The sequence below is a fragment of the Squalius cephalus genome (assembly GCF_949319135.1).
Source record: "Squalius cephalus genome assembly, chromosome: 7".
Taxonomy (NCBI): Eukaryota; Metazoa; Chordata; class Actinopteri; order Cypriniformes; family Leuciscidae; genus Squalius; species Squalius cephalus.
In genome coordinates, this window is record NC_137128.1 from 30406174 (window position 1) to 30426497 (window position 20324).

General features: G+C 36.4%; 1 protein-coding gene across 6 annotated transcripts in view; it reads right to left on the reverse strand.

The window, feature by feature from the left end:
• Window positions 1-541: 541 nt before the first annotated feature.
• Window positions 542-20324, reverse strand: part of myripa (myosin VIIA and Rab interacting protein a) — a 28471-nt gene continuing 8688 nt past the window's right edge. For 2 of the 6 annotated variants that reach the window (XM_079875189.1, XM_079875190.1), the window contains 14 exons: window positions 18738-18874; window positions 16708-16788; window positions 16449-16546; window positions 16274-16354; window positions 8965-9090; window positions 8663-8834; window positions 7943-8511; window positions 5831-7303; window positions 5621-5680; window positions 4154-4339; window positions 3912-4073; window positions 3276-3353; window positions 1872-1932; window positions 542-1655 (listed from right to left, as the gene is read on the reverse strand). In XM_079875189.1, coding sequence (XP_079731315.1) covers window positions 1642-1655; window positions 1872-1932; window positions 3276-3353; window positions 3912-4073; window positions 4154-4339; window positions 5621-5680; window positions 5831-7303; window positions 7943-8511; window positions 8663-8834; window positions 8965-9090; window positions 16274-16354; window positions 16449-16546; window positions 16708-16788; window positions 18738-18874 — 3298 coding nt within the window. In that variant the 3' untranslated portion in view covers window positions 542-1641. The remainder of the gene's footprint in view (window positions 1656-1871; window positions 1933-3275; window positions 3354-3911; window positions 4074-4153; window positions 4340-5620; window positions 5681-5830; window positions 7304-7942; window positions 8512-8662; window positions 8835-8964; window positions 9091-16273; window positions 16355-16448; window positions 16547-16707; window positions 16789-18737; window positions 18875-20324) is intronic. The other 4 variants (XM_079875192.1, XM_079875193.1, XM_079875191.1 and 1 more) reach the window with 3 other exon arrangements.

Here is a 20324-nt window from a genome sequence, read left to right on the forward strand (position 1 = left end):
CTTTAAATGTCTTTAATTGCTCATTGTTGCAGTTGGTCTGACACTTTCAGACATGTCGGCCTGTCTTGTCGTCTTATTCTGCTTGGCCCCGGTAATGGCTGCTTGCAGCTATATTTTTTATTGTTCTTGTTCATCTGGTTAATTTATTTTTCCCTTATTATTAATCATATATTCCAACTGTCGTAGATTTCTTTCAGCTCTATTCTACTGTTCTACTTTTTTTTTTTTATGGATATTTTCTAACAATTCTAATAATCTGTAGTACTTATATATATTTGTGTATATTTTGAAGTATACTCTGTATGTTTGTTTATTATTTATTCATTATATATCATTTTTCTGTATCTTTGTTATCCCACTGATATAGTGCCTTATATATATTTATTTTTAATTTTTTTTAACCTTAATTATTGATTTATTTATTTTTATTTGTATCTTTTTTTTCATACTGGGGTAATTGCTGATTGTTTGTCTTCGATATGTCATGTTTAAACGATGTTAAAACAAAAATCTGTTAACAAAAATAATATTTACTACAATTGAAATATAATCAAACTAAAAAATTCCATTTATTAATTTACACACATACAATAAATCAATGTTTTTACAATAGCTCGTAAATCTCTATTATCAAATCTAACACCATAAATTTACAGTATGAGCAAATATAAAGTTTTCATGTTCTACATGACAGTGATTCATATAGCTGACACATGGCTAGAATAATATATAAATCTGACAGAGAAATCATGTTAAAAAAAAAATTAATGCAGGAAATATTTGGTCAGATGTGCAAAACATTGGCTGCATCCAAAATCGCATACTTCCCTGCTATATAGTAGGTGAAAAACAGTACTCAGGCAAAGAGTACCCAGATGACATACTTCTTCTGAAGTGTGCATACGGTGGACACTTAACTATCCCATGAGGGGTAGGTCACATGATAATGACAACATGGTGAATGTAGTACATCCAGATTACATTAATACAACAAACATTCATACTACATAGAATGTACTTTGTTAGAGGTCATTACATAATTACTTATTCAAAATAAGTACCTACTCAAGAGAGTATGCAATTTCAGACGCAGCTATTGTATATATCTATATATTGACGGTGAGAAATGAAAGGAATAGTTATTTCTTTCATCTGTGGAACATAAAAGAAGATATTTTGAGAAATTGCCCATAAAATGGAAGTCAATGTAAAACAATTTCTTAGATTTTAGCATACTTTCAGTAACAGGATGTTTTTTATTATTATTATTAAAAGTTTAATTGAATGATGAGTTTGATTCACAGTAATGGTCAAAATGCCAAAACAAAGCTCCACATCATAATTTTACATCTTACATTTACTTAGTTATTACATTTTAGTAACTATTTCAAAGTAATTCAGATACTAGTATGGAGGAGAGAGAAGTAATAAAGCAACCTGATCTAAGAGTTATGTGTTTGTGTAATATTGCATCACTGCATGAGCGATACATCAGTCATTTGAATCTATCCCACCACAGCTTGAGTTCATAAAATCTTTTCTATGACCCATGAGCTTCAAGGCACATGTGATCAGTGGCTTTTTAGGTTTTTAGCTATTTAACTTTGCGATGATGCTTGCTGATGTCTCCTTCTATCCTCTTTATGCTTCTTTATCTGAAATGTACAGATAAAATGGGAGATACAAATCATTGCCAACATCAGATGTCTGCTTTGTATCCTTAGAATATAATGAAATGGAAATAGATGAAGTACGTTTAAAGATGAAATTTCTGCAGAATGTTAAAAAAATAATTACACATTTCTCCATTAATTACACAGACAACATCTAAAATATTTCAATGATCAGTATTGGTTATGATTAGCTCTTACCTTGTGTTGGAGGTGCTGGCAGTCGCCGCCTCAGTTTCCGAGATGAGCTGATGGTTTGTGTCTGAAACAAAAGTATGATGACAGTGTAAGACAAACAGAACCTCAGATACTGTGATCTCCTGAGATATGGACAACACAAACACATACTGCCATTTGTCTTCACACCTTCACATTTGATCCTTCTTCCCCCACTTCCTTCCCTTTACACATCCTTCTCTTCACTCAATTGAATTCACTTAGAAAGATTATATAAAAATGATAATGTTCTATGTCAATACAAGTGAATTAACAGTCACGTTTGGTAACATTTAAAATGTCTCAGTGCAACTGGTACAATGGTCTCGTCTCCACAGAAGTAATGTGGAGCATCATGTATTTCTTTCTAATGTCAGGAATGCATCTTTTACTCTTTATCTCTGAGCACTTGATGTTATTGTATTGATTATCTTTGAATTGATTATGTAATTGGCATGATACATTTACCTGACTAATAATAAATGGTTACATTTGCATTTATTCTGACTTACTCTGAAATTATTAACTCTAGTAGATTACGTTAAATCCATAACACCACAGTTCTACACTCAGCTTAGTAACGGACTAAAATCCAGCTTAGGTGGAGCAGAGGAGCACACCGACTGAAGTTTTAGAGATCCGACTAACACAATGGCATTAGTCATGTATACTTAGACTGTAGAGGCTAATAATAGGTTTTCCAATCTAAATAGGGTGAGCCTCAACCTTTGGTTATTTTATAGTATTATTCAAACTAAGTGTACATGGCAAACCATGGCATGATTATACAAAGTTACCATTAAAAGTAGTTAATTTGGTCAGCTTGGTTTTATGGTAATGGTCGTGACCTCTGGTTAGATATAGTCTTACCTTAATTAAGTGTGTTCAGATCTATGGGGAATAAATAATATATTCTAGAATGAGCAAAGTGGAGTACGGCCGTCTAGGATATTAGTCAATCGCCTCTGTCTAATGACCGAGACTGACAAGCTTGCGGTTGTGAGATTGTGTACCCAACCGGTGCGAGACTCAAAGTGTTATAGGGTTCCGGATGAACGGGTGTCATTTCAATAAAGAGGTAAATAGAATAATCAAACATTCACCTAAATGTAATGATTGACAAACATTACCTCTTTGTTTCATTTGACTCCAAAATGTAATGATTGACAAACATTACCTCTTTGTTTCATTTGACTCCAAAATTAAAAAGGTTTAATTAAATTACTTTGCCACGCTGAAAAGACAGTAATGCAGTAAACCTTCACCCGCTTATCGGAAACTGATGTTGGACCGATTGGGCGGCCCTTACAACAGTTATAGCCATAATTAGTCATAATGAGCATGTAGGATTTTGTATCTAAATATATTACTTAACTATGAAGACAATACCTTGGTAAATTGTGTCTGTGGAGTTACATTAAGACCTGCATTTTTCAGAGCAGCAATTCTTGTGGAAATGTCTGAAACCTGGGGGAAAAAAGCAGATTAAGGCAGGCAGATATAAAATGACAGAATGTGTACAGTAACAGAAAGAATGTGTACAGTAAGGCTTTGCCAGAAGACTGCTATGTAAAATGCTATTGCCAGTTTTGGGACACCATGGTTTGTATGTTTGCTTAATTCTATACAGTATTTATAGAGTTAACCTCTGGAAAGCTGCTTTTGAATTATTTTTATATTCTTATTCATATTTATTAATATTTTAATATTAATTCGTTTTTATATTTTCAGTTTTCATTTTTGCTATGTGCTTTTGTCCTTTTTATTAGTTTTTTTATTTTATTTTATATTTAGCTTTATTTTTATTAGTTTTAGTTTGTAATTGTAGTGCTTCAACTTATTTTATTTCAGTTAGTTACCAAGGCAAACGTTCTAATTTTAATTTAAGTTATTTTTATCTCATATATATATACACAGTATATGTGTGTGTATTTGTATTTTATTTCAGCTTTGTTTCAATTAACGAAAAACTACTTTTCGAGAGAAAACTAGAGAGAGAGAGCACAGCGTCCAGGCCGAACACACCTGGAGCTCAGACTGCTGCACCTGGGCTGCTGCAGAGGCCACCTGGTCCTCCAGATGAGCCAGCTCTCTTTCGGTGGTGGATCCACCGATGCTGCGCGCACACTCTTCCAGATCTCCCAGTTCAGCCTCAAGCCCGTACACTGTCCCTGCCGCCACATACACCTGCGCAATCAGAACAAACTAAGAAGCAGCTCATAATTCCCAGTGGCGTGACAAATGTTCATCTCAGAAAGAATGCATACGTTCTCCTCCAGTCTGCTGAGCTGCTCGTCCAGTCTTCTGGCCTCAGCAGGGGGAATGCTTGAGACGTCACTGCGGTCTGTTTGGCTTTGTCCGTCTCCCATTGATCCGTGAATCAGATCCTCAGTGGCGTTCAGTACTTTCAGCACCTCGGAGGTGATGCTGCGCAGTGATACAGCCGAGTACTTCTGTTCAAGATAAATACATAAGAGGAAGGTACTGTAAACTTTACACACTAACGTTCAGATGCATACGAATGGAAATGAATGGGGCATAAAGGCACACCTGCAGCAACACAATGTAGGGCTGCACAATTTTCACAAAATCATAACTGTCAATTATTTCACTTTATATTGTAATCACAGTTATTAATATTGATTAATAAAATTAACAATAAAATGTTTTTTTGTATGGGCCAACTGCATGCCATATTCTTTATGTGGGCTACACATCTAAAACTGAGACACTGAATTGTTTGTATTTTATTGTTGTTACATGCAGTAAATCAAGACAGCAACTAAACAGCTAAATATTGTTCTACCTAGCAGCATGAAAGCATCTGTTATTTAAATAATAAATAAATTATATACAGAATAGCGAGCTAAGAGCTGTGACTTTAGTTTGGCATGAGCTCACTGTTTTGCACTATCAAAAAAAAACATTATAACCAACGAACCAATGAACAAATGAACACTGCACAGTGAATCAATTACCAACATTTAGGAAAAAGATGCTTCGGTAAAAAAAAATTGAGAATTAAAAATTCTCAAAATTATGAGATTAAAAGACCTAATATAACATAACTATGACAAACTCCTAATTATGATCATCTCATGTATGTCATGATTAAGTATGTCATGATTTCAACTTTTTATCTCATAATTATGACTTAGCATGTTATAGTTTTAACATTTTATGCTTTGTATGTCATTATTATGATTTACCCAAACATATTTTTTTTTCTTATCTGGCAGAAATGAGCTTTCATACTTACAGTATTTACATAAATATAATGAGATATAATGAGTTATAATGAGAGAAATTCTAAGTATGACGTTTGAAATTCTAAGTTCAAAGCAGATTTAAACACCTCTGATTGCGTTCATTCAGTCAACCAACATATCTGTGATTTGTTACAATGCGCAACACTGCAAAAACACCACAATATAAATATAAGCCTTTCACCCAACTTGAATCCACATTTTATTCTGTGGCAGCTGTAATCATAATTGCAATTATTTATTGATTAATTGTGCAGCCCTAACAGAAAGTAAAATATGTTAAATGTAATACACAGTGAGCCAAGAGTCAGACAGCAGATGAAAACTAAGAGAGGAAGGGACACATACAATAGCTTAGTAAATTATGAGTGTATAATATATATTATGTATAATATATATATATATAATATATGAGTGTTATAAATGTTAAATGAGAGCATCCCATCCATATTAGCATACAATCATCACCTGCTGTAGTATACTGGAGATAAAATTTAGGTTTTTCTCTTTGTCCAGCACGTGTGCATCCTAATAAAGATCAAAAAGAGGCAGAAGACATAGAATGAAATGAGAAGAGCTTCAGAGATTAATTAGCAGATGCAATAAAGAATGTTAGATACAAGCAGGTTACTACAGCCTGAAGCGTTTACTGTAATACGGTTATGGTACAGTTGTTACCTTGTAGATCTCCTCTGGTGACAGATATTCCTCCTGACCAGATGGGGAGCTGTGCTGAATTCTGGGGTCCTTGTCCCTCTTCTCCTTCATTTTAACTACGTCACCTTGACTGTTGCCATCGTTCCCTTGAACGCTCTTTTCTGATGATGTGATGCATTGTTTGTCTTCTGTCTCAGTATATTCACTGCGGTTCTTTAGTGCCACAAATTCTTTGATTTTGCCCTCTTTCTTAATTTCTTTTTTCTGTACCTTCTTCGATTGTCCACCAACAAAGCATACCTTCTCTTCCATCATCTCTAGTTTCTCTCCCCCACTTCCCTCCCTGTCTAAAAATACCACCTCACTAGTGTAAGCTTCTATATTATCTTCCATGTCATCCAAAGCCTTCACTACAGAATCGATGATCTTATCAAATTCCATGTTTCCATCTTCACTTATAAATCTATTCAAAGCCAGTTCAGAGGATAAGGCCTGTCCCCGCTTCTCAATATGATCGATCATCTCTGTATTCTCAGCTCTGCTCTGCTGACCTTCAACGACATTTCCACCATCTTTTATTTCTGCTTTTCTCTCTTCAGTCTGAACTTCTCCCTTGTTCTTTGTCTCTTTATTTCTCTCTCTAGCGATCTCATTTTGTGCATCTGTCTCTGCGGGTGTCTGTTTTTGCCTCCCAGAGCTCATTTCTTTTGACATTTGCGTTTCCTTCGTGTCCTTTTGCTTACTAATGTCCTGCTCTGCCACAGTGTCCTTTTGCTTTTTCTCTGATCTCTCTTCTTCTGCTTTTTCAACCATCTTCTCTACATGATTTGGGTTTTTTTTGTAGCGTTGTATCATTTTGTCTCCATCTGTTCTGTCATCTACCACCAGCATCTCAGTTTTCATTGATTGATTTATGCCTTCATTTACTGTTTGATGCTTAAACCTGTCCAGTTCATCATCAGAGGAGGAAAGTAGTGTCTCACTGACCTGACTGGTCAACTCTCTGAGTTTGGAAGTCAGATCATCTTTTTTCAACATCTCAGTTCTCCTTACTTGATTTGTGGCTTCAATTTCATCTGATCTTTCTTTTGCAACAGCCTCAATCTTCAATAAAGCATCTCCCATTAATTCATCTCCCACTTTTGCTTTTGTTTCATCATCTTCATCCCACATTTGATACTCCAACCTGTCCAATTCATCCTCAGTGGAGGAAAGTTGTGTTTCTCTGACTTGACTGGTCAGCTCTTTTAGTTTGGAAGTCAACTGTTGATCTAAAGATCCAACCACACCAAGGGCTCGATGATTCGAATTGCTAGGAGAACTGAGATCAGGTCCAAATGGATCAGGGGTCACAGCTCCAGAGCTCAAGATGTCAGGGGTAGCAGTGTCTGATGTGTCATCTTCCAGAGCATGATCACATGGTCTTTTTCCATGCAAGTCTTGTTTTACATGACGACTCTTCACCAGAGAATCTGAGAGTTGGCTACTGGAATCCTGCCAATAAAGAATCACAGTCATGAAATATAAATAAATTAAAAGAAATGTTGTTAAAGGGATGTTAAAGCTTCCATATTACCTTAAAATATTAATATTTTTAATATACATTTATAATTGTATTCAGCAAGGATGAATTAAATAGCTGAAAAGTCACAGTAAATAATACTTTTACATTGTTGCAAAAAAATTGTATTTCATCAAAGAATATATTAAATTAGAAAACAGTTATTTTAAATTGTAATAATGTTTCACAATACTTTTATTTTTCTTACCGACCTCAAATGTTTAAACAGTAGTGTGTATATACAATGTCTTTATAAAATACACAAAATTAATTAATTCTGAATTCTATAGAATGGCCAGAAATCATTAAATGAATTGCAAATTTTTGATCATTTTATTCTACTGACAGTTTTTTATAGTAAGAAATGTAATTTATTATTTATTTTATAGGTTCATAAATCGTATATTATAGTAGTAGTGAGATATTATTTGTTTTGGTTCGGTACCAATCATTTAATTTTGGAAACAACAAAGTATAAAGAGGTCTTTATGTATGGAAATATATAGCAGTATTTAAAACCCCTGCTCTAAATTAAAGCCAATACATGTTGTACAACAAACAATCATTCTCACCGGTACAGCCAAAGACAATACTGACTGTCCTTTCCACTCTGCCTCCTCTCTCTTATTTTTCCTCCTTCGTCGTGATCTCTTGACCCTGCTGTCCTCTAGACCATCCTCACTGCTTTCAGCCCCTCCTGGGTTGGAATTAACATCCATGATGTTCGAGAGGCGGGCGGATGAGAGTCGCCTATGTTCTAGTGACACTTTTCTCTTCAGGAAGGGCAGCATATTTTTGTGGGACTTGGGCATTGGTCCATCCGGTCCTGAGGAGTTCTCAGTGTCAGCATTCAAGGTGTGTGCAGTGATATTTTGTGCTTGTGCATCCAAAGGCAAGTAGGATTCTGTGTAACTCAACTGCTTATTGGCAGACATTTTACGACGAAACTCTACTAGTGCAGCGCCATAGCCCCCATTAGCTTCGGGCTCTGTTTCGGAGCCCATTTCGTCATAAGCTGACCCCACGCCAGACTCCCTTTCTAAGACGCTGTAGACAAGACTTTTGCGCTTAGTTAAAAGGCTCGGTCGAGAGAGCAAGTTGCTCTGATAAGCAATCCAGTTCCCATCAGGACTCTGTAACACTGAAGACATATACACAGCATTTAGACATGTATATAAATGGAGGTGATCAACAGTTTAAACAAGTATAAATTGCTTTAAAATCTCTCTGTTGTAAGCAAGAAACATTAATTAACTGATTAAGAATCATATGGATTAAGTCAAGGATCTAACTGGAATTGTCCAGTCGGTCAACACTCCTCCAGCTAGGCATGGCCTGGACAGGCATCGTTTCTTCTTTCTTCATTTCCAGAGCATGACTTTTCGAAGCTGAAGGCCTTGACCCAGTGTTAGCATGCTGGTCTGTTTTCTCATCAGTCAAGAGACAGAAAGCTGAGTAAGACCTCTGGGGGGAAAGGAGAAGCAAAAGAGCAATACAAAAGCATTACAGAGTCAGTGCATTCAATAGTGCAACTCAAAAGTGGCCAAAATTGCAAGTGATTGAGTCATTGAAAAAAAAAAAAAGGCCAGTGTACCCAGAGATAAGCATCGAAGGCACTCTGGGTTTGATCAGGAGAGGTCTCATCATTGTTCTGGCCGGGCAACAGGTCCAGATTACATCCAGGCTGAATCTCAGACGGATCCATCCTCTGGTGGACAATCTGTTGTTTAAATATTCCAATATAAACATTGTCATCACTGATAAATAATAATATGATCATTTAAAATTAACGCAAATGGAAACGGGACAGGCAACTTGTCTCATTACAAATGTTCAAAGACTCTCTAACAGCATACCAAGTCTGCGAAAGCTGCTTATTTTTCTAACTTAATTGAATCCAATCACTCTAACCCAAAGGTTCTGTTTTCAGTCATTCAGTCTGTTGTAAATCCATCTGTTAACACACTGTCTGTTGCCTCAGATGCTCTATGTGAAGACTTCCAAAGATTATTATTAACAAAATCCCTAACTTAAGACTTAGTGTCTGCCCCAATCTTGACACCTGCTTCTGCTTTTGGGGAGGTTTTTGATCCTATCAACCTCCAGACACTGAAGGACATGACTGTCAAGCTCAAACCTTCATTTTGTCCTAATGATATCATTTACCCGAGATTTTAAAAATTAATCACTGATTCGGTTGGGCAAGATATGGTATCTGTGAAGTTAAACACATTTATTTATATTAGTTTAAACATTATTGGGGACGACTGAAGAAGAAAAGAGAAAATTTGTATGCCGAACTGATTCACCTAGAAGGTGTTACGGAAAGCCACGAAGAACGTCGTCGGAAAAAGCCGAACTCAACTCGTGATGAATCTCTATCATGTGCACATTAAACGCCAAACACGGGCAGAAACAATTGTCAGTGAGAGCGCTTGTCCTGCGGTTTTATCCAGTTACCTTCTTTTGAGGAAAAAACTTTGTGACTGAAAAAAGTTATGAGGTATGAGTGAATGAGTACGACAGAAATTGGATGCACATCAGTGATTAATCAACCCGAGACGCTGCTGGTAGGATGACTGTTTGAAGCTCAATTAATTTATATTCAGATAAATGCCATATTGTGTGTTATTTGTAATGTTTACATGTTTTGAGACATTTTACTTTGAGTATGATAAGGCTGCATTAGAGGGCATACGATTCATATATGAATTTAAAAGTGTGTTAAAAATGTAAATATTGTGTTAATGCATAGGGTGTCAAATGTTTGATTGTAATTAGGGCCCAAGCCCTGAAAGGGCGAAGGCCCTATTGTTTCCGTAAGGATTATTTTTTTTTTTTTTCTTCATTATTTTTTTTTTTGCCTTTTTGACACTTTTGGGGCCCTTAACATGCTCAAAAACTCTTGAAATTTTGCACACACGTCAGAACCCGCGGCCATCAGGGCCGGGCTGAAGCTGGTACCGGGGCGTGGCAGGGGGGCTCGACGGCGCCCCCTGGAATGGGGTCCGAAAACTTGGTCCATAAATCAAACACGCTTGCGTGTAATAATATGAAACTCAGTACACATATAGATCTCATCGGGCCGAACAACTTTCGTGCTCTAAGTTTTACAAAAGCCCAACAGGAAGTCGGTTATTATACGTTGTTTGGAAAACGCATACAATGGAATGTGAAATACTCCTCCTAGGGATTTCATCCGATCGACACCAAACTCGGTGAGAATAAAGTCAAGACATTGAGGATGAATTCTTGCGAACAGATTTTTGATATCTCGAACGGTTTGGCCGTGGCGAGGAAACTAATTTATGGCGAATAATGGGACACAGGAAGTGTGTTATAACTTCTGCATACATTAACTGATCTTGATGAAACTTCAGCAGTGTATTCGTTGTAAGAGGCCGATCACATGGATGTGACTATTGTGAGTCAAAGTTATAGCGCCACCAACTGGCAGCAGGAAGTGTGTCACTTTCAAAATGCTTTGAAGTCACCCTCTTACTTTTACCCGATTTGCTTCAAACTTTATGTGTATAATGTAAACACACGGCAGATGTAGACCTGTGAAAGGATTATTGATATCTTAGATACTGTTGCCGTGGCAACGCATCAAATTTTAATGTTCTTTTCGGATGCGTTTGAGACTCTTAGCATGCTTGAAATTGGATGAAACTCGACAGACACATAACACTTATTAGCCAGTAGACATGTGAAAAGTTTCAGAAACGGGCGTGGCAGGGGGGCTCAACAGCGCCCTCTTGAACAGGGTCTGAAAACTTGGTCCATATATCAAACACGCTTGCATGAATTAATATGAAACTCGGTACACATATAGATTTCATCGGGCTGAACAACTTTCCCTCTGTCAAGTTTCACGCCAGCCCAACAGGAAGTCGGCTATTATGGGTTGTTTGGAAAACGCTTGCTGTGGAATGTGATGTACTCCTCCTAGAGAATTCATTCAATCACCTCCAAACTCAGTGAGCATGAAGTCAAGACATTGAGAATGCTAAATTGCGGACGGATTTTTGATATCTCGAACGGTTTGGCCGTGGCGAGGAAACAAATTTATGGCGAGAAAAGAGAGGAGACGAAGTGTTATAACTTCTGCATACATTAACTGATCTTTATGAAACTTTAGCAGTGTGTTCGTGGTAAGAGGCAGATCAGATGGATGTAACTATCGTGAGTCAAAGTTATAGCGCCACCAACTGGCAGCAGGAAGTGTGTCACTTTCAACATGCGTTTGACAAAAGTGGGTGGGTTAGTTTTACCAACAGTTACAAAAATCAGTATATATATTGGTCTCACCGAGCCGGACAACTTTCTAATTTACAGTTATTAGCTCAGAGCAAAAGGAAGTCAGATATTTTGGTTTGAATGTGGATTTTTTGGATATTTCAGACTCTGAGTTTTTAGCTACTCTTCCTAACTGGTTTATTTTATTCACACCAAACTTTTTCAAAATGATAAAGATACATTAAAGATGCTAAATTGTGAACGGATATTAAACATCTCAAACGGTTTTGCTATAGTGAGGGACTAAAGTAAAGTAACACTTAAAGCCTCATCTTCTAAAAATGTAATTAAACACCATTTATTTCTATATAAAAGTATAAAAATATCACAACTAAACCCATTTTATTCTTTTTTTTTTCAATTTAATAAATATTTATAAGTTTAAAAATAGTAATTGTACTATTTAGTCCCATAAAAGTCAAGTCATACATAGGGCTATACTGCCCTCTTATGTTCAAAATCAGGTAGGCCTATTGTATCTACTTAAAAATATACTAGGTATGTGACGGTGAGAATATTTTACCACCGGTTAATCGACGTGTGACACCGCTGGGGGCTTTTGAATCGCCAACTTAAAAACGAAAGTAAAATATGTTCGTCCACACTGACATTGATAGTGGTTGAGCGAGCGTTTCAAATTAATTCCTATGGAAGTAGGAATTAACTGAAAAACGTTCACTCTGTTCTGCTCGTTCCTCGCCGTGGATGCGCACCGTTATGAATGCCCGTGCAGCCATGAGCATTTTAGTTTCATTTTAAAATTAGCGCCTTTCGGGGGTTGATTGCTTGAAATTATTTTACAAAAGCACAATGTTGTGTTTTATTGCGACTGTACACAAATATAAGTTAACACTTTGCAGTTTGAATGTCGTCCTGTATAATGACGGAGTATGTTTTTATGTGTCCACTGTTCCATCGCGCCCACGCCACACACACACACGCACACACACACACACACACACACACACACGGTTTACTATCTTTGTGGGGACTCTCCATAGACTTAATGGTTTTTATACTTTACAAACTGTATATTTTATCTCCTCACACTAACCCTACCCCTAAACCTACCCATCACAGAAAACTTTCTGCATTTTTACATATCCCAAAAAACTCATTCTGTATGATTTATAAGCTTGTTTACCCATGGGGACCTCTATTTAGGTCCCCACTGTGACACGAGTCCCCATGAGTCTGTGTGAATTCAGGTTGAAGTCCCCACCGGGATAGAAAAACATGAACACACATATACACACACACACACACACATTCCAGCATTGCAATCTTGACATCGCAGCCTGATCATTATAGCCTTAATAAAATATAATAATAAAATAGTCAACCTAACATATAAAAATTACACTGCTCTAAATAGTCAGTAGAACAATTCGTACATTCACAGTAAGCACCGCTCCACTGTGATGTTTCCAAGCACATTTTTGCGCATGTGAAGAGGATGATTTTTTCCATCAATATTGGAACACGAGTGAAGAACAAAGCCTATAATAAAGAATAGTTTAGCATCCAAATACATGGCAAATGTTGAAACATTTTGATTCTAATGAGAGGGTTACGTGAACCCAACACTGCTTACTTTCATTTTTATTTTTACATTAAATTTAAAGGATTTGGTGTGGAATATTTTGAGTGTATCGTAAAATCAGAATAAGGTAAGTCAAGTAATATTTTCTGTCTTTTATATATTTATATATGTGTGTATATATATATATATATATATATATATACTGTATATATATATATATATATATATATATATATATATATATATATATATATATATATAAATATAGCTGCGAGCAGCGATGAAGGGCCAAAGCCGGCGGTACCGCCACCCCGGTGCCTTTAGGTAAAGGCACCGGGGTTGCGGTGCCACCGGCTTGGGCCCGTAATCGCTGCTCGCAGCTATATTTAGGAATTGTATTCTTTTTTTTTTTTTTCTTTAAAGGTTATCAACCTAATTTGAGCTTGAGCTTTTCTACTAAAGGAATGACTGTTTCAAGTTACTAATCTAACTGCAAACAAAGCTCATCTGTTCCAATCTATTGTGATATGAATGAAATCAACAGACTGCAAATCAACTAAGATTGTAACAACTTTATTGAAGATTGAAAGTAAAAGCCATTTTTGAGATGATTCCTGTGTCCGTGGTTGACTAAGCCCTTTTTCAAGTTAGAGGCAGACCTGATGTGTGAAATCCAAGAAGCAACTTGACAGTATCTCTTATCAACAAGTGTCTCAAAACGGGCTCTGTCCCTGCCAATCTTAAAGTGGCTACGGTCACTCCTCTGCTCAAGAAGCCTTCATTAGATCCTTCTGTTTTAAAAACAATTCGGCCTATCTCTGTCTTACCTTTCATTTCTAAGCTATTGGAGAAAATTGTGCTGGATCAACTCCAACACTTTTTGTCAAATAATTGTATCTATGAGGTTTTTCAATCTGGTTTAGATCTGCTCACAGCACTGAGTCCGCCCTCCTGAGAGTGTCAAACGATATTTATCTCTCCACTGATTCCGGAGATACTGTGGTTTTTGTTCTCTTAGATCTTTCTGCAGCTTTTGATACCATTGACCACCCTATTCTTTTATCTAGAGTCTTGGGTGGGTCTAAAAGCTTCTGTTCTACCATGGTTTCAGTCATACCTGTCTGACAGAAAGTTTTTAGTAAAGATGGGTAATTTCTCCAGCTCCATGGCACCTCTGACCTGTGGTCTTCCACAGGGCACTATTTTGGCTCCCTCTCTTTTTTCTCTCTACATGTTCTGGGCGCTATTCTAAGGAAACATGGTGTATCATTTCATTTTTACGCGGACGACTCCCAAATTTATATTCCAATCAAGAGAAACAACCCTGCAGCGATGAATTATTTTCTGCGATGCTTAGAGGAGGTTAAAGCATGGCTAGCCCAAGATTTCCTCTTTCTAAATGAAAACAAGACTGAGGTCATTGTTTTCGGCCCAAATGAATATTCTCAGTGTATAAGCCCTGATTTAGAGAGTCTAACAGCTTTTAAATCCCCAGGGGTGCGGGAACTTAGGTGTTCTTGTTGACCAGCCTTTAAAATTTGACAAACACATTTCATCCGTAATCAGTTCCAGTTTCTACCAACTTCATCTACTGTCTAAAATGAAAGGCTTTCTCACTCCGAAAACTCTGGAAATGGCTGTTCATGCATTTATAACATAAATGTCTCGGCTAGATTACTGCAATTCCTTATATTGCGGTATATCAAGTTCTCAAATTGCTCGTCTTCAGTTAGTCCAAAATGCTGCGGCCAGACTTATTCATAAGTGTCGCAAATATGACCACATCTCTCCGATTCTCAAATCTCTGGCTGCCAGTTCGACAGAGAATAGTTTTCAAAATTCTACTCTTTGGTTATAAATCCCTACATAACTTAGCTCCTGCCTATCTCTCTGAACTTGTTCATCCTTACACTCCGTCCAGAAGCCTAAGATCCTACGACCATGCTCTGTTGGTAGTCCCTCGCGTTAGACTCAAGCATAGAGGGGAGTGTGCATTTGCGGTGGCAGGGCCTCGACTCTGGAACACCCTGCCTCTAGAGATTAGAACAGCCCCTACCCTGTCTGTCTTCAAGTCTCTGTTAAAAACCTACCTGTTTTCTTTAGCATATTGATCTCTATTCTTAGGTTGGTTTTACTATTTTATATTTGAGTCTGATACTGTTTTGCCACTCCTGTGTTTCTATTCTATATTTGAGTCTGATATTGCTTTACCCTTCTGTTTGACTATTTTATATTTGAGTCTGATACTGTTTTGCCACTCCTGTGTTTCTATTCTATATTTGAGTCTGATATTGCTTTACCCTTCTGTTTGACTATTTTATATTTGAGTCTGATACTGTTTTGCCACTCCTGTGTTTCCATTCTATATTTGAGTCTGATATTGCTTTACCCTTCTGTTTGACTATTTTATATTTGAGTCTGATACTGTTTTGCCACTCCTGTGTTTCCATTCTATATTTGAGTCTGATATTGCTTTACCCTTCTGTTTGACTACTTTATATTTGAGTCTGATAATGCTTTGCCACTTCTGTTTTACTATTTTAAATTTGAGTCTGATACTGTTTTGCTATTCCGGTTTTAAGGTTGCTCTTAGCTTTGCTGCTTTTATTTGTGTTTTATGTGTTGTTATGCAGGTATTATTTTCTTATTATTTATCTGGTTGTTCTGTAAAGCGCTTTGGTCAGCCTAGTGGCTGTTGTAAATGTGCTACATAAATAAAGTGAACTTGAACTTGAACTATTGGCAATAGCAAGTCCCGTACTTGCTCTGCAGTAGCAGCAGCAATAACAGCAGCAGCAGCATATCAGATCTATTCAAGACCGCCAAGACCAAATATATCAAAATTGTCATACCCATTACCATGACAAACACTCAGAGAGTTTTCAGGACAGAACTGCATTTATTTGAAATAGAAATCCTAACATTATAACTGTCACTTTTGATCAATTTGATTCATCCTTGCTGAAGTATTAAGTTTGTTAATTATTAAACTGCACACTGAATTGTGGACAATGTAAAACTCTACCCTCATGAAAGGTCATTGCTGACATCTGTTACTCACTTTCTGTACTATTGTTTTGGCCAATTCCTCTATCAGCTCTGCTCTGTTCTCTCGCAGATAATGAGCTTCGTTCTGCTTCTCCTACAAAATAAAATGTCAAACAGTTGCCAATTTATCAAGAATGAATGAATGAATGAAAGAATGAATAAATGATCTTATATAGGGAAAGTCTTACTTGACTGTTAGTCTGGCTCTCAGCCTTAGCAATGGCTTCATCTATGGCCTCTTCTGCCACACGCATTGCCACGCTAATAGTCTCCTCCATGCTGTGCTCTGGAGAGAGATATAATAATTAAAGCCTTTATAGATAGAAAATTGCTGCCATATAGTTGCAGTGAAGTGTTTTCAAATATTCACTGAATGAAACTAATAAAAACAAAATTATTAATATAACAAACCATTCATATCTAAATAGGATATATTTGATCACAAACCTTCACTTTGTCTGTAGAATGTGGAGTCACTCTCATACATGCTACTTTCATTGCAGATGCTCTCCTCACAAGTGCTCCCCTCTGTTGGTGCAAAACAAAAAATAAAGCTCATTTCATCAAAAAACTTTAATAACTCTTTAGAATTTATCAATTTTCAGTAGGAGAGGATGTATAAATTTAGAAAATATATGTTGCATTCCATGAGGAAACACTTAAAGCCTTGAGCCTCAATTTCTGAAGGCATCAATATTTAATGAAATAGAACATCCACAAAATAAAATCTGTCGGTTTCTAGTTTTTCCTAATATACTTTTTTTCCATAAGTAAAATAATATTCTCAATATTGATAAGCTAGGACAAAAGTGGAATATAGAGATTGGCTCAATGTGAAAAAAAAATATTTTTTAATAAATGGTAGAACCATTTGCATCACACATTTCTGTTGTTGTTGTTCTTGTTGTTGACAAGCGCTTCCTGAGAGATTCGACAGCACTTCCAGCTGCGACACATGATTTAATCACTGTCTCAGTCTCAGAGAGCAGTTGGATGACAAATCATTTGATGGGTAACTACTGACATATCAATATGGCCTCAGCTCCACATAGAGCCCTTTAAAGTGTTTCCCTTGATCCGGTGAAGGTCAAACTGCCTCTGAAGTCACCTGCTACCCCTTTACAATGAGCCAATGTTTACGCCTACTCTCTACTGCGGAGAGCAAATCAAAGTAATGTTATAAATCTAGCTTTTTCTATGAGATAAAGCTGAAGACTGATGTTGCAGCTTAAAAACCTATCCTATAATGCTATAAGCTTATTGCTCCATTCTTAGCACTTGTCCGACATTAAACTCAAACAGATTATCTTTCTAGCTTTTCTCTGCATCAAATTTTCAAGGCCTGACCACATAGTGCAGAGAGTTTTGTGGCCGAAGCTCTTTATTTTTCACTGTCACTGCAATGCTTTTTTCTCTCTTCCACAGAGAGCTATTCTTCCTCAGAGGTTACAGGGGTCTGCTGAGGTGACAAACAACCACAGTCATGGTCATCCATTGTTAATGTGCCATTGGCCTTGCGTTTAACTGCCTTTCTCTTAATGGAGAAGACATTTTTTGTTCACAGACCACAGCAAAACTGAAACGGAGGCTGAGCACAGATCATAACTCTTTGTGCCCACAAATACAAGCAAAGGAGACTTCGAGCTGGTGTGGAAGAGGAAAATAACCTTTGAGATTTTTTTAAACTTCCAAACAAAGGTGTACTGTAGTATATTTCCGGCTATTAGTTGCTGTACTTTCACAGTACATTTTCCAGTAGAATATTTTTTTCTACCACTTTAAAAATGACAACTGTTTATTGTATATAACTATATATTGTGCAGGTTCAGAAGGATGGATGGGCCTAATATTTTTACAGTGTGTTTTACTATTATTAAAATAATAGTCACGTCTGCAGCATTGATTTTTCAATAAAATTAATGTTTAATTTCTGATTCATTTCTTTCTGTGCTCCACTACATATTTTAATTTAGGAAAGTGATTAAATGATTTATCTGATTAAGTAAGTACTAAGTAATGTAAATATGCATATGCAAGTTTTATTCACTATATAAATGTTAGGAATACAATTGGGCAGGAATCCATCAGGTCATATCAAACTGTACAGTGACCTTTCCTCCGTAAACAGATTTATTCTTATTTTTTTTAATCCTGCTGCTGCTAAATCAGAGACAGAGGAGGTAAATCAGATTATAGTATCCCTGCCTGCTCTATCCATAGCCCTTATGAATTAGTGCTAATAGATGCAAACATGAACAGTGTAAAAGACAGTGCTAGAGCTTGAAGGACAATCCAAAACTGAAATATCCTCCGGATGCAGATGGTATTTGAAATGAAGAAACTCTTACAAATATGCAACATGTAAACAGCTCTTTTAAACATAGCAAATATATAACAAAATACATTATAAAATGTCACAGTGTGAAAACATCCTTTATTTTAAAGGAAGGTCACACAAAAGTCCAGATGGCGAGTACCTGTAGGGTCTGCTAGCACTCCATGCTCGGCCGCATGCCTCCTGTAGAGGTTCTTTAACACTTTAGCACTGCCAAACCTTTTAAAACGCCTTCTCACATTATTGTAGAACCATTCCAGCGACTGGGTCTTCAGTAGCCTGAAAATACACAAACAAGGCCACATTATCGTGCTTATTTAAGGGCATTCTTGAGATTTTGTTTACTTTACACTGATTAAAACCTTTGACAATATAAGTACAGTATGTTGTGATTATGCAGAGTATGACATTTGTCCTATAATCACAGACACAAGGTCCTATAATCAACAAGCGCATACAAATAATACATAGACAGAAAGGTAAAGTAACTGTGAAGGTAAAGTAAAGAAAGGTAAAGTAAGGTTACTGTGAGTAAACATGCACTTTTGAGCATGCTCAACATCAAAGACCTTGTTTGCTGTTAAGACAGTGATTATACTAGTATACAAAGTACAGACTGCCCGAAAGACAAATAGCTCAATGTTGCCATGCCACTGATAGCAGAAGTCCAACAATAATCTGAATTAAAATGAGTATTTTTAGAGGAATTGCCTGGTGGGAACATATAAGGTTATTGTTTAGTTGGTATACACAGTAAGAAATGTTGTTAAAAAGACAAGAAAAAAAAGATTGCTTCAGAGTTTAAAATATTATTTATTTAAAAATAAATAAATTGTACACTAGAAGCAGGAAATTTAAAAAAATCAGAAGAATCTTTATTCTTATGGTCCAGGGACCAAGCCAAAATTGTGTATCAATCAACAATTATGTTGGCATTATTACATTGACAACCATGTTGTCACTTGTTATCATCTGGTTTTTTTTTTTTAAATATGCAGAGAAATATGAGAGGTTAGTAAAGACAACACGGAGTTGTTTTCATGCTTAAAATAGCATTCTGCGTCCTTTCACCATTATGTACAGACTCCAGATACCCCTTGAGGACAAATTATATTTTTCCCACAAAAAAGAAAAAGGCATTTTATTATGTTAATGGAAATTACTGGTTCATGCATTTATGTAATTGACTAGACAAAATAAGCAACATATACTGTACATAGGTTACTGCATACTGTATATACCTGTCTGTCTATAAACATAGCAAAAATCGAAATTGTCTGCTTCCATTCAGTAATGTTCTAATACACTGATATTTGAAATGAAAACTGGAATAAGCATCAGTTTTATTACGTGACAACGGAGGAGATAAATCTAGAGTGGATGTGTGTAGTATCAAAATACTGAACCCCTTAATGGAAGTGCCCTGTTATAAACAGTTATGGCACTGTCTTTCATTAAACCATGAGTATAAACACGCCCGAACAGATGCTCAATATGATTTGACATATACGAGAGTCACAGCAGAAAAGCATGCACATTTTCACATTAAAACTACCGGTATCCATTCACAGAACTAGACCTGAACTCTTTAGGATGTTGTTTTTGTTGTTTCAGAGGAAAATAATTGAGCTCTTTTCAATTACAATATATTTAGTTTAGATTGATTTAGAATAACTGTGCACTTTACTACATCATGCAAATTAGTATATTTTAAATGCGTAAACAAAAA